General features: G+C 38.2%; 1 protein-coding gene across 1 annotated transcript in view; it reads left to right on the forward strand.

Moving 5' to 3' along the window:
* LOC124616775 (39S ribosomal protein L3, mitochondrial) overlaps positions 1 to 16166 on the forward strand; it is an 82324-nt gene that overhangs the window by 1947 nt on the left and 64211 nt on the right. The window contains exon 3 of the mRNA XM_047145169.1: positions 7608 to 7853. Coding sequence (XP_047001125.1) covers positions 7608 to 7853 — 246 coding nt within the window. The remainder of the gene's footprint in view (positions 1 to 7607; positions 7854 to 16166) is intronic.

Genomic DNA, 16166 nt, shown 5'->3' on the forward strand with positions numbered 1-16166 from the left:
CCACAGGTTTGCACAGAAAACTGGTGAAGAGATTACTTACAAGAACTAATTCAGGCAAAAATAAAACCTAACTAAATATGGATAGCGCGTCGACTGCTGTCGACATTACAATCAAAACCACGGGAGAGAATGGCTGGCTAGGAAGATTTAATCTATCTTATTTCAGGGATAATATGTGTACCAATTCCCACCTCATGTCGCTGCCTAGTAAAGCCAGGATAAGTTGGGGCAAGCCGGGATGATTTATGAGGACAGTTAGGGGCACCCGTGGAATAACAGAGGAAGACGCAATCAAAATTCCTAGCGGGCACAACCCTCTAAAAACCAAGGATGACACAGTCAAAATTCCTGGTGGGAAAACCCTCTTAACAACTGAGGATGAAGCTGTCACATACCAGGAGCAATTTTGGGTGTCATAATAACAAATTCTCACTGGTATGGTTTTTACCAGTACCTCTAAGTGTGGGATGATAGAATAGTTTAAGAGTTTGGGGGAATTCAGTGCAGGAAAATTATTACAGAAGAAACACCGAAAACAACTTAGGATCCAACGGTCATCATTCCGCCCGTTAACACAGAATGTTAACGTCCCTGGGAGGTAGATGACTCCTCCCAGATCCCATGGATCTGATATTAACTTCACTTGAACATGTGCAGACCAGTACTTCTCTTTACATTTCTTTGGACATTTTTCCCATTGCAAAACAATCACCACTTCATTAGTCAATACCATGTTAGGTAAATTTATTCTATACTCTACTCTATCGTGGATAAGTTTGACTTCTCTCTAGAGTTCTTCTATGCTCTTCCTGGTATCAGTTAATTCGGAAGAAACCATAGGCGATGCATTCCCAGATGTTGTTCTCTCAGTGGCTTTCCAATCTATAATTTCCTCTACCTGCTCCTCCAGACTATTTATATTTATGATGATGTCTGAGTTTGCTAGTTTTTCTTTGAAGTTTCTTTCTACATTATCTACTTTTTTATTAATGCCTGTAATTTGCAATTGGATTATTGGCATTAACTTATCTTGCTTGTCGACACACTCGTTTAAAGTATGCAACCCATACTTTACAGCATCAAACTTAACATTACATATATTTTCAAATGATCCTAACTTTTCATTAATTAGGTATTCGACCATATTACATTTTCCCATGAACCGTGGACCTAGCTGTTGGTGGGGAGGCTTGCGTGCCTCAGCGATACAGATGGCCGTACCGTAGGTGCAACCACAACGGAGGGGTATCTGTTGAGAGGCCAGACAAACGTGTGGTTCCTGAAGAGGGGCAGCAGCCTTTTCAGTAGTTGCAGGGGCAACAGTCTGGATGATTGACTAATCTGGCCTTGCAACACTAACCAAAACGGCCTTGCTCTGCTGGTACTGTGAACGGCTGAAAGCAAGGGGAAACTACAGCCGTAATTTTTCCTGAGGGCATGCAGCTTTACTGTACAGTTAAATGATGATGGCGTCCTCTTGGGCAAAATATTCCGGAGGTAAAATAGTCCCCCATTCGGATCTCCGGGTGGGGACTACTCAAGAAGACATCGTTATCAGGAGAAAGAAAACTGGCGTTCTACGGATCGGAGCGTGAAATGTCAGATCCCTTAATCAAGCAGTTAGGTTAGAAAATTTAAAAAGGAAATGGATAGGTTGAAGTTAGATATAGTGGGAATTAGTGAAGTTTGGTGGCAGGAGGACCAAGACTTTTGGTCAGGTGAATACAGGGTTATAAATATAAAATCAAATAGGGGTAATGCAGGAGTAGGTTTAATAATGAATAAAAAAAATAGGAACTCGGGCAAGCTACTACCAACAGCATAGTGAACGCATTATTATGGCCAAGGTAGACACGAAGCCCATGCCTACCACAGTAGTACAAGTTTATATGCCAACTAGCTCTGCAGATGATGAAGAAATTGATGAAATGTATGATGAGATAAAAGAAATTATTCTGGTAGTGAAGGGAGACGAAAATTTAATAGTCATGGGTGACTGGAATTCAAGAGTAGGAAAAGGGAGAGAAGGAAACATAGTGGGTGAATATGGATTGGGGGAGAGAAATGAAAGAGGAAATTGTCTGGTAGAATTTTGCACAGAGCACAACTTAATCATAGCTAACACTTGGTTCAAGAATCATAAAAGAAGGTTATATACATGGAAGAATCCTGGAGATACTAGAAAGTATCAGATAGATTATATAATGGTTAGACAGAGATTTAGGAACCAGATTTTAAATTGTAAGACATTTCCAGGGGCAGATGTGGACTCTGACCACAATCTGGCAATGGCAAGGATAGCGTTTCTGAAGAAGAGAAATTTGTTAACATCAAGTATAGATTTAAGTGTCAGGAAGTCATTTCTGAAAATATTTGTATGGAGGGTAGTCATGTATGGAAGTGAAACTGGACGATAAATAGTTTGGACAAGAAGAGAATAGAAGCTTTCGAAATGTGGTGCTACAGAAGAGTGCTAAAGATTAGATGGGTAGATCACATAACTAATGAGGAGGTATTGAATAGAATTGGGGAGAAGAGGAGTTTGTGGCACAACTTGACAAGAAGAAGGAACCGGTTGGTAGGACATGTTCTGAGGCATCAAGGGATCACCAATTTAGCATTGGAGGGCAGCGTGGAGGGTAAAAATCGTAGAGGGAGACCAAGAGATGAATACACTAAACAGATTCAGAAGGATGTAGGTTGCAGTAAGTACAGGGAGATGAAGAAGCTCACACAGTGAGAGCTGCATCAAACCAGTCTCAGGACTGAAGACAACAACAACAACATTTTTCCTCAATATCAATTTCTAATTTCTTTGTCAAACCCTGGATTTGGTCATTCTGTTTCTGACTAAAGTCAGTGAACAGTTGATTTACATGGAGGTTTAAAGAGTTAGTTACTTCATTCATTAATTTTAATTTCAAATCCTCTACCTTATTATCTAAATCATCAAATTCAGTCTTTAAAGCCCCCATGCTTTCACATAAACCACCAAATTCTTTGCTTTGCGATTCTACTTTGGCATTTAGCTAATTTAATTGAGAATTTACAGAGCCTAGTTCTTTCTTTAGAGTTTCATTCTGAGCATTAGAAGTTTCATTTAGTTCCTTTCTTAAAGCCGCTGAATCTGTGCTCTGTGCGTCTAATTTATCATTTTGAGCTTTGATTAGGTATACTAATTCAGATCAGTCCGGCACCTCCTTATTCACTTTCATTGCCATGGCTGGTTCTGATGTTTCTCCAACGAACTGTATGTTTTCCATGGTTTTACCAATTTTACATCTAGTAAGCATTTTAAAACAATAATTCTAAGTATAAATACAGTGTATTGAACAGTTTCTTCAACTTTATTATCAGCCAGCGTAGAGTTTTATGCTGCGTCGGTGAGCGGGTGTGGAATCAGCACCAGTGACCAGCAACTGGTGCCGGTGTAATCAGTTGTTGGTTTCCGCGTTGGCGTCGGCGCGATGTAGAATCAGCACCGACGAACAGCAACTGGTGCCGGTGACGTCAGTTGTTGGTTTCCGCATCAGCGGCGCTGCAGTGTGTGTGAGAGCTGTATACTCCCCACACTGGATCTTCTTATTTGAGTTATTCTCATCGTATCTCTTCTTAGTCTGATATGTCGAAGTCTTCTTTCCGTTCTTTTACTGTTATTACTTCCTTACTTCTTTCCCTTTGCCACATTCTCAAATTTTCTTATTCATTTGATTTCTGGGCTAAATCAAGTTTCTCGTAACTGTTTTCTCGTCTTGTTATCCTTGGTTGTTATGGCAACATGCAACATCCACTTTTCTCGTTTTCGTTCTCTAATTCCTGTTTTTTCCGGTCCTTTTTCACCGGTCGCCACGTTCTAACACTTTAGATGACAAGAAGTGATGTGGAGCTGGTTTGCAAACTTCCCACCTCTCTCCCATAGGTTGACTTACTTTGTATGCACAGCCGATCTTCTCTGGATAGCCGACCATGTCGATCTCCAAAAACTTCTCGGAAGAATAATGCTGGTTAAGGGAATTTATCAGACTCTCTCTCTCTCTCTCTCTCTCTCTCTCTCTCTCTCTCTCTCTACTTCTGAAATAATGTGGTACTTGAAGAATACCTTTAGTTCAGTCATGGTATATTTCAACTTCCACAAAAAGCAAATTCACCACTTGTCATATAAACATAAGAACTCATGTGAGTCAATCAAGTCATCAAACATTAGACTCTATTAGGATACATTTACAACAGGGTTGGTTTAATAACCCCCAGATAATATGAACATGTCTTGTTTCTAGCAAGTCCAACACATGAATTACATAAAAGTCTAATCTCATTTCTTCATTTGTTCTTAACAATCATCGCAGTTACTAAACCAGCAAAGAATAGCACAGGCTCTTCTCTACACATACACTGAAACACTATGGATCGTACAGCAGGTACTTGTCGGCCGCCGTTCGGCTGCCACGTCCACATTTTGCTCGTGACTGTTTTTAGACCTGCACACACAAACATACAATGCGTAGTAGGTCAGATTCATCTCTCTCATACTTCTATTTAAAATATCGTGGGTTCGAGATGGAGGAAGGCCAAGTGGTTCTAGAATTTATATGGAAATTCTTGAAGCACTACAGTAGCCATCTATCTGTCATGTGGTCAACCTACACAAAGGCAATCCAGTGTGGATAGAACTCTGAATAACTCACAGGATACGCCAGAGATCCAGAATGGGCTCAAATAATTAATACTAGAATACTCGGAGACTACTCTTAATAAATTGTTCTATTATGCCATTGTAGCTCGAAGTCCATGTGTATCAGCATATGGTCACAGGTACAAAAGAGCTAACCACACCTAATACTCTGTGCCTGCTTGCAGCAGGCAAAACTACCTTCTACCCAAACATTAGAAGGCTATAAATTTGCTATAAACTTAGCTATGGAATATATCATCACACGTGCCACTTATATTCCGCTACGTAGCTCAAGGTCTATGTTCAAACCATAGTACCAGATACTGATGAGTAATAGTGAAATATGAGACATCCAGCGGCTAAACAACTGTTTCTGTTGCCTTCTATCTACACCAAAATGTACATAAGATATGAGGAGATATTCAATAATGTTTCAATTGTACAGCAAAGTTGCTCAATACCCACATCCCCAACATAAAGTTGGAACTATTTCCAGGACAAACATCTTGCAACTGAAACACAATGATGACCTAGCTTGTGTATGCAATTGAGCCTTACCGTCATTTATCTAACCGGTATAATGTAGATACACACAAACGTAGCTTAGAATCTATGTCAAGTGAATGTCCAACAAATGCTGGAGGACTAACGGTTATAATTTGCAGCCTCTTCCTAGCAACTGAATATCACCTTTATGTGAATAGTAGATGGCCGAAACATCACAAGAAATCTTCCTATGAAATGCATCGTACATTATTAGTGTACAGTAAACATTGTCGGAGCAATACCGAAATAAGAGATATCCGACTGCTTAGACACAGCCTGTGTTAGGAAAGCATCTTCCTCTATCTACCCAACGAACTGCAAGGGATGTTGGGGAGGTATTCAACAATCTGCCATTTGTACAGCAATGCAGTTAGAGATTAACCTTCAACAACACTCAGTGAAACTATTAAGATCTAATGCATTATACATAAAACACTCTGACACTTAGCTTCAGTATACAACCTGACAAAACTGTCCCTTAACAACAAGAAGTAAAGCAGACGATTACACACACCCTCTCACACCAGCTTAGCACAAGACCTACTTCCAATCCGTAATCCGAAAGGTACTGAAGGCAAGGATGTGAACAATTTCTACATCCTATAGCTGCATATATGAGGATACTCTCTTCCTTTGACCAAGAAATATGTGTACCAGTATAGTTAAGAGTTACGTCAAAACCTTTATACAACAATGTAGCTCGAGGTCTATGTATGGCAACATAACATTAAAAATGCAGAGGTCCTAGCCACAATAGCTCTAAAAACTTCTGGCACCTAGCGTTTGTATGCTACCAGATATTAGCCTTACATTTATGTGTAAATAATATCATGAGTGTGGCTACAGTTGCCAGAGACTGCAGTCCTGTGTGTGTCAGTTGCGTTTGTGTGTGTGTGTGTGTGTGTGTGTGTGTGTGTGTGTGTGTGTGTGTGTGGTCTATTTTTTAAGAAGGCCTTACAGGCCGAAAGCTTTGTTTGTGACGGTCTCTTTATTGTGTCTATCTGCAACTCAGCATCTCTGCTATATGGTAAGTGTGAACTTTCCTTTTCACAATATTGTTACATTCCATGCTGGATTTTCCACTGTTTTATTAATATCATCACTTATAAGTCATGTACAATGGTGCATAGCTCGAGGTCTAGGCTCGACACCGTTATACCACAAGGAGCCAAACTAACTAGAATCTCTTACATTACAAGTAAACTGAGTGAAATAGGGTCAGTATACTTGAATTCCAACTAATTGCTTGCAATACCACATCTACCCAAATAAAAGTATAGTGGCACGAAATGTAGCCCAAAATGAAATAACTAGGTACAAGGGGCAAACAGAATTTTGAAAGCCCAAGGGGCAAACTGAATTTTTTAGCTGCAGAAACAGTTGATGCGTAAGTACGGAAAATAAGGTACATAGCAAAATCTAATTAAAACACACTAAATTTATAGAACATCATGAAATATTCTGAAGAAATTGTCATAAGCAAAATCTAACTGATCATTAAGAACATTTTCTTTATAGGTTTTCTGTGGCTGTATTTCTGCATGCTTTCTAAAATATCAAGTTTCTTGCCTTTAGGGGCGTTGTGTAAGACCTTCAAATTGTGGTCAATGCCAACCATATTATCCTTAGATTCTCGAAGATGCTCCCCAAAAGTAGTTTTCTTGTGTGTACTTGTGTAATCTCTGTATCTCACTAAGATAAAAAGACCAACACACCTACTGTGGTGTGATTAAGAACATTATTTTACAGAATATAGTTGACTGTCATTAAAATTTTGCTGTGCAGCATTCAATATTTTAAACAGTTGTATTAAAGATGTGCTGATTCCCTCGAGATACTGCTGTGCTGTGTCTGAAATTTAAAAATTTTTGGTATTGTCAATATTTGTTCGAGATTTGTTAATTTCAGTGCCTGTGTACAAACTTCTTTATTGGGTACGTACATAATTATTACTTCACACACTAATAATTCAGCATGTGATTGTTTACAGTTTTGCTTTTCACACAAAACTCAACACCTACGGTTCAGTGCTTTGAGATAGGCTGCCCGTGCAAACAGTTTTGCTTTTCACACAAAACTCAACACCTACAGATCAGTGCTTTGAGATAGGCTGCCCGTGCAGCATATGATTGATGCAAATTCTTCTAGTAGCAAAAAGTATGAGTGTAGCTGCTGCAGCATGTGTTTCTTGCTTGTAATATTTGGAGAGCTCTCTGTTGTCTCCATTTATCTATCTGTAGTAAGATACTCTAGTCCTGCTATCTGCAACTGATACTGAGAATCATATGCTGAACCAGCGAACTTAGTATCAAAGAGACCTAAGTATCTGTTTGTCATCCTCATTTCATTTTCATAAGCAATAATAATTGCTATAAAATTCTTTTCACAGAATTATAATGAAAATTTGACTCAAGAAAACTCAGCATTTATCAAGGAAGTAGTCCAAGATAAATATGGACCACCAGCTGTTATTGGAGGAGTACGTACCTGTCAACAAAGCCCACTCAAAAATGCACCTTTGGAACGTGGTGAATGGACTCCTAAGACGAGGAGAACAGGTGTTATTGCAAGGAAAATTGGTTGTTACCCAATGTGGCTGAAAGATGGCTCCAAAATACATACAACACTATTGCAGGTAAGTCCCAACTAAAGAAATGAGGTAATCTTTTTAAAATGTGGATAAGCACTCCACATCTTCTTTTTAATTTGCTCTGTTGTTAAATAACTGCAGACATTGTGTTTAGTATTAGACTTCTGACACATGGATACACACATAATATCATTTCTTTGTTATTTAGTAGCAATGCAAACTTGGACTCAGCATTTTTCAGAGTTCATACAGTACCTATTATTACAGAACTACTCAATCAGTTATTTTGCTTACAGACTCACTTGCACATTTAATAAGTCGTAGTCCACTAATTACAATTTCCTGTGCATGTGAATGTATTCTTGCTAGTCAGTTACAGTTTTCATGGAAGTTTATGAGTTGAACAGTTTAATATTTCTGTCTTGCAGTACGTCTGATGAATTTACCGAAACACTCCAGTTTAATACACCATATAAAATATCCAACAAATTACATTGAAGTCAGTTGTTTGTTTTTTCGTGTATTCCACGGAAAAATTAGTATGATGGTGCAGATATCTTTAATATTCCTTGGAGGATTTTTTGTTACAGGAGACAGTTTTAAAACTTAATTTAATGATGAGGATGTAACATTGGAATTAGTACAGATCATAGCCTGAACTGTACACCTTCCATTTGCACACATTTGTGCCTTCATCAATCCCAGGCATAAAAACCAGTTTTGAAAAATTCAGGGTTTTGTTTCCCGACTCATGAATTTGAAGCTGCTGTAACTTTATCCATGAAGAAAGTGTAGGGGAGGCTGTAGTGAACATCAGCAAAAAAAGATGAAGTAGTTTGTTAATGGAGAAACGGGCATTGCAGATAAATTGCACGGCGGCCAGTCTGCAACAACTGTTACATGCTGATAAAGTGATACGAGGAGACAGATGTGTTAGAGATAACTATCCACAACTTTTAAATGATTCTGAGAAAAATGGGTCCAGAAGCAGTATCCTGAATTTTTCAAAACTGGTTTTGATGCCTTGGTTCAACAATGGCACAAATGTTTACAAACACATGGTAGTCCTGTGTAGATGGCAGTAATAAGTTCATTATTAAAGTTTTTATGGCGCTCAAGGCATTACTTTTTGAAGTACCCTTCTAGTCTAAATAATCTGAATCTAGAACCACACTTCACACAAGCTATATGAGGCGCTGTTGTTAATACAGTGGACTTGCATTCAAGAGTAGTGAGATTCAGAAGCCCCATTTGATCGTACAAAATTTAGGTTTTCCATGATTTCCCCAAGTTAATTAATGTGACTTCCATATCATGCCTTTGCAAAGAACACATTGAATTTCCTACATAGCCAATCCTTATCTGAACTTGTGTTTTGTCTCTAATGAATCTGCAGGACTTTAAACTCTAGTCCTTCATCCTTACTTAATTTCTAACACATTACTAATGAGAAACAGACATTGCAGCCAGCAACAAAATATATTGTGAATAAGGTTTATTATTCAGATCGTCTGCCATATTAAAACTAAGAAAAACGTACTAAGAAATATGAAGTAATATTCATTTACATTTCATGAACATATTACATTATCAGTTATGTGTAAATCATTCTATTTATTAAAACCTGCTGATTACACTATTTTGTAGGTAACAGGTTAAGAAAGTAATTCTGATATCTTATGGCTGGGGAGGGTATGGCTCTGTGGGTAAGTCTCAGATTACTTTTCCAAAGGTGCAAGGCTCAAACATCCCCCCTGCCCCCTTGTGAATAGGATGTGGCAATAGAACTGGATGAATAATTGCGTGAATAATTAGAAAAATTGATTGGAAAGAATTTTGAAGGTAATTTATGAATCTGTGCACAGTCTCTGTTGAACTTCAACTCATACCAATATCAACAGACCATTACATTCAAGCTCAATAAACATAATTTGTATTACGTACTGCTGCTTCCAGTAGTGTGCGGCACCGAATAATCACCGCAGCCATTGAAATTGCCGATCTGTCACATAAAGCACAATATTTTTAGTATAATTAAATCAAGTTCAGTAGGTGCCTTCTAACGTTTTCCTGACGACCGGAGACTGTGTGGTACTGGGGTGCAAGACTCGCACATCTGTTGCGGGTGATTTACATATTGTGTGCAGCCAATCTTCTTCTCAAGACAGGCAGCTGTGTCGATCTTCACAATGCTTCTTCGAAGATTTCGTGCTGGTTAGGGAAATGATACTGAACTTCTTCTCTACTTTTGAAATGATTTCTTACTCTCAGAATACTTTCTTATCAACTTCGCTGTATTTTCTTCTTCACAATAACACCACCACACAAGTTTCACATGCGCTTTCAAGTCTCGTAAATCAACGCCATCTGAAAAACCTTAGTACTTAACATATATCATTACAGTCTCTTTTGGTTGTAATAACCCTTGTCAAAACAATTCTTGCTCCTAGCAAGTCAAACAACAGAGTATAAGAGTCTCCAAATAAAACATATCTCATTTGTTCCCATTCTTAACCTCTAATCACAGACTCCAGGTGTCATAGATGCTTAATTATGTTGTTCTTTACTCTTCTCCTCTGTACTGTTTTTTCTTTAGTACGTATTAATTTCATTAACTACCATTTCCTGTAGTCTGGAGGATCTCTGGTCAAATGAAAAGGTTCTTTCAGACACTGATAAATATAAAACTTGACAATGCTAGTGGAATAGAGAATTCAAACTTACCAGAATAATCTCTACAAAATGTTTGACTTTTGTCACGATACTGCCCTTTTCCTTTTAGGCACAGTACCTATACCTTACATACAGGTTGATACTATGAATGCTCTTCCTCTTTCCGTTTTGGTGGGTATGCCCCTTTAAACTTCCTAATCTACTGTGGTACAGGTCAATCCCCTTCTTGGTGCCCCTGCCCGTACAATATGTGCATCTACCCAGATGTACATATGTCTTTATTCTCCTTCAACCCTCAGCAGTTCTGACATTGCTTTAGATTTCTAGCCCGTAATTTTCATGTTTGTGCCTAAGTGTAATTTTGTGTGTATGTTGATGTGTGTTTGTGCAGCCTGATTCTTCGGCCTACTTATTTGAAATAAGTTGAAGGTTATAAGAAACCATTGAGAATGAGAAGGACTTCAGTGATAGAAGTATATGCACATGGAAAGAGGGAAAGATAGACCAGTACTCATATGAGAAGTAAGAAAGGAAAAAATAGAGATGATTGCTAAGATCATAGGAGAAAAAGAAGATAGCTACAAAGACAGGAAGACCCTTCTCACCCCCATTCCCCAGGACCCCTACTTAGCCAGTAATTGAGTGAGAAGCCGGAGGAGGTCTGATGTTAAATGTCTCCTGCACAATGGGCATTCTCACCTTCACTTTTAAAGTCCCCGAAGAAAGAATCTTTGCAAACCCCATGGAACGGCAAATGCTGAAGAATCAGTCACACTTGTCTGCGAGGGTTGTCTGAATGAAAGGTGTGGTGTGTGTGTGTGTGTGGTGTTAGTCATGTTTGTTGTTGTACCTACACCTACCACCTCTTTCAAAATCGATATAAACCCTCCCCGTCTACATCACATCTCATCAAAAGATATAAAATATTCTATAAAATTAGAAAGTTATACACTATTGTATAAAATAGTCATCTAATTAGTCACTTCATATTATATTATTCTTAAATAGAATACTCTATTCTGTTCATTCCATCTTGATGTCACTCTGTTTACATATTACCATCATATTATACCTTCTACTAGAATATTATTCTGTTTGTTCCTTTTTATGTTTAGAGATCACTGTTTATTCGTGATTCTCTTACATTAGTCACATTCGGTCACTTAAATACTAACATGATAGGATAGTTTAAGAGGTTGTGAATAGATTACAGAATAGTTGAAGATTTGAAGGGAATTTGGTGTAGGAAAACTAATGTGGAAGTAACACCAAAAACAACCCAGGAATCGACAGTTGTCACTCTGCCCGTTAACACAGAATGTTAACGTCCCTGGGGAACAGATGCGACTCCGCCCGGATCCCGTGGATCTGATATTAACCTCTTTTGAGCAAACGCAAATCGGTACTTTTCGTTTTATGTGAAAGACTACCCACAACAAAACAGTCACCACTTTACTATATAACCCAATAGCAGGTAAAGTTATCCTATTTTCTGCTTTGTCATGGACAGGTTTGAATTTTTTCCATAAACTATCGATGCCTTTCTTTGTATCATTAAATTCCAAAGCTAAATGAGACGGAACATTGTCTGGGTTTACCCTCTCGGCAACTTTTTGTTCGATTATTACCTCTACCTGTTCCTCCAGACTGCTTATATATATATATGGTGTCTGAGGTTGCTAGCTTTTTAAAATTTCTCTCCACATCATCGACTTGAGTGTTGACACCTGCAATTTGTGATTGGACAATAGGGATCAGCTTATCCTGTCTTTCTACACTATCTTTTAAGGTATGTAGTCTTCATTTCACTGCATCAAACGTAACCTTACATACATTCTGAAATAATCCAAATTTTTCATTAAACTTTGATTCTACATTGTTACACTTATCTTCAACGTCAAATTCTAATTTCTTACTTAAATCTTGAAATTTCACATCCGGTCTCTGGTTAAATTCAGTAAATAATTGATTAATGTGAGCATTTAAAGAACTGGTTAGTTCACTCTTTAAATCTAACTTCAGATTCTCGACTTTATTATTCAGAATGTCAAATTCAGTCTTTAGCAAACTTATATTTGTTGCTTGAATGTTTAAGATTTCACTTTGGCTACTTAAAACCTCATTATGAGCATCTAATTTGATGTTCAATTGTGTATTTACTGAATCTTACTTAAGACTTTGAGCACTTAGTTTCATTGAATGCCTTTCTTAAAAAAAACACTCAGTTCCTGTCTTAACGAAGCATTTTATGCATTTACTTCTTGTCTTAAAGAAGCTGAATCTGCTCTCTGTTCATCTAGTCTAGTATTTAATTGTATACTCTGAGCTTTGATTAAATTTATTACTTCAGACAAGTCTGGCATTTCCTTATTCACCATCATGGCCATGGCTGCTTCTGAAGTTTCTCCAACTTTCTGAATATTACCCATTTCTCTCTCTCTCTCTCTCTCTCTCTCTCTCTCTCTCTCTCTCTCTTTTTCTCTCTTTTTTCCCGTATCTAACCTAAAATACAATATTGTGTACAATAACTACACCAACATTTTATTGTTCTGCAGTTCTTTCAACTTTACCAAACAGTTATTGTTTTTCGCTCACCCGTCATAGAGGTCTAGGCTGCATCGGTAAGCAGGTTTAGAATCGGCACCGGTGAACAGCATGGGCGCTGGCAGTGTCGAATGTTGGATGCGTCATCAGCGAGTGGACACAAAGTCAGCAATGGTGAACGACAGTTGCAGTCGGCGACGGCGGCTGGTTACCCCGTCGGCATTGTTGGCAGGATACTGCGTCAGCGTCGGCCGGACCGATGTATGTGTGAGGACTGCTTACTTCCCCACACCAAATCTTCTTAGTCGAACTATTCTCTGCGTCTTCCTTTGTTCATTGCTTATTAACTTTTTCACCCTTTTTTCCTTTTAGGCAGAATCCAATTCTGTGCAACAGTTTCTTTGTCTTGTTATGCCTGGTTATTACATCAACTCAAATATCTTCTTCCCGTTTTTGGCTTACAATTTCCCGTTTTCTTCGAGTCCTGTCACTTGGTCGCCATGTTCTAACATTTTGCTGACGACCGGAGACTGTGTGGTACTGGGGCGCAACACTCACACGTCTCTCACGGGTGATTTACGTATTGTGTGCTGCCAATCTTCTTCTCAGGATAGACGGCTGCGTCAATCTTCATAATGCTTTTTCTCCGAAGATTTCGTGCTGGTTAGGGAAATGATACTGAACTTCTTCTCTACTTTTGAAATGACTTCTTACTCTCAGAATACTTTCATATCAACTTCGCTATATTTTCTTCTTTACAATAAAACAACTACACAAGTTTCACGTGCGCTTTCAGGTCTCGCAAATTAACCCCATCTGGAAAACCTTAGCACTTAACATACATCATTACAGTCTCTTTTTGTTTTAATAACCCTTGTCAAAACATTTCCTAGTTGAGTACACTGACATGAGTCATTGTGGATCAATGTGTATAAACAATCTTCATCTAATACCCAAGGTCTTTCTCAACAGGGAGAGTCACTAATGTCAAAATGATCCTTCTTAAAATGAGAAAACCGTTTTCTTGCCTTGCCTTGCCCTGTCCAGTGGCACAATCCCCATACACAGCACAAATGTTTCTGCCTGCCTGTGCTGCTGTCTGCCCTCTACTGAACTCAAACGGAAGAATATGTTGGAAATGTTTGTTTTCTCCACTTGACACTCCATTTTCTAGTTTCCACAGCACCACTCACTATATCCAAATGACAATTTGTAAACTCAAATAGTGACAGTGAACTACAAATAAAAAACGACAATCGATAAATAAACCTGTAGCAACCGGAATACAAACATGCAAAAGAAAATCACTCCAGACTTATGGACCAACCTAATACAGTGCATGGTGGAAGGTACATCATGCCATTACTATTTATTTTGTGTCCTGTTGTATTCACATATCGAACAAGGGGAAGTATATGCCTCTATATGTTTCCTAATCTCTCTCATCTTACTGTCATGGTGGCGGCATAATGGTTGCTCTTTCTTCTTTGGCTACAGGTCCTGTAAATTTTCCCTGCAGAGTTTTGTGAAACTCTCTGTTCCAGGGTGTCTCATTTAAGTTTCCCGAGCACTTACGTTACTTATACCAGGCTATACCGACCTTTTACAGTGTGTCTTTGAATGTGTTTGATTTCTGTTGTCATTTTTGCTTGATAAGGTTTCCATGCACTGGAATGGTCATTTGTGCTTGATAAGAGTTCCATGCACTGGAACTGTATTCTAGATTCAGAACATTGGTGTCTTTTGTGCCTTTTCTTTTAAGATCGCTTCTTAGTATTGCCGCAAACACTTATACAGTGTAATATGCGTGAAGATGTACACAGCTGATCCTGTAATTGGATACTACCATGTTCTGTTTTCTTTGTTATACACATTATCTTACATTTACTCCACATTTAAATCTTTTTTAAAGTCTTTCTGCATTTGCTTACAATCGTCCACCAACGGCACTTTCCTGTAAACAATAGGATCATCAGTAAACAGTCTTGCTCATTTATTTATGTGCCCAGTTCGATATAACCAAGTTAATGAGTTGATCTCTGTGGTCAAGAAACATGAAATTACATTGGCAAAGCTAATAAAAAATAAAATTTGCAAGAATCCTATGCAGATAGCGAAGCTGCTGAGGGTCAGCCACAGCGTGCAGAACTGCACATGTGCACAATGTGTTGCATGCATGCATACCAAGTCTTGGCCCTACGCAGTACATCTTGGGTTTGCTCGATCCTTCTCAGAACTGCTTATTATAGTGTGACATTTCACTTAGTATTGCAACGTGACACTATTTCTTCCAGCATTTAGTGCAGCCTCTTCCAGTCGACATGACTTTCTTCAATTTGGCAGACTCGTGGTGTCAGTGCTGTTTACCCTACTCCGTTTGCCCATTGTATAAAGGAAGGTTCCGGGTCCAGTGGCTGTGTGCACAAGAGGCAGTCTAGTGATCTATCGTTACAAGCCTTTAAAAATTAATGGGTATCACAGGTGAGAAGGATTAGATTCCACAATTGTAATTTACACTTACATAATCAATCATATCTCAGATTTGTCTTGTAATGGCATTACAACAACATGCAAAATGAAATTAAATATTTAGTTACAATAAGAAAGCAAAAAAATTACAATGATCGACAGATGATTTGTAAAGGATTCAAGGTTTTGTACATCAAGAAGCACTTTATGCTAAATATTCAAGCATGAGGATGAAATTAGTGGTACAGATAGTAAATTTTTTGGTGTCAACACACTTATTATACAACATTTTTTGTTAGAGTTCAATGGAGAGTATGGAAATGTTATATATCACACTGAAGTACATTGGTTGGGTCAAGGGACATGCCTGGAATGATTTTTTAGATTAGGACCCTTTATTCCTGAAATTTTGAAGGAAGAAGGAAAGCAGGAATGAAAATTGTAATGTCTGGAATGGATTGCAGATCTCGCATTTTAAATTAACTTGATTGTATGCTACCCATAGTAAGATTTCCAAGTTGAGAAACAGTTTATTTCTGATTTGGTGGGGCTGCATTTAAAAAGAAAATCACATTATGGAAAGAAAAAATACCATCCACTTCCCTAAGCTCTCTGCCACTAAAGAAAATGTAAATTTTGAACAATTCATTGTGGTGTTGAAAGAATTAATGG

Source organism: Schistocerca americana, chromosome 5, assembly GCF_021461395.2.
Source record: "Schistocerca americana isolate TAMUIC-IGC-003095 chromosome 5, iqSchAmer2.1, whole genome shotgun sequence".
NCBI lineage: Eukaryota > Metazoa > Arthropoda > Insecta > Orthoptera > Acrididae > Schistocerca > Schistocerca americana.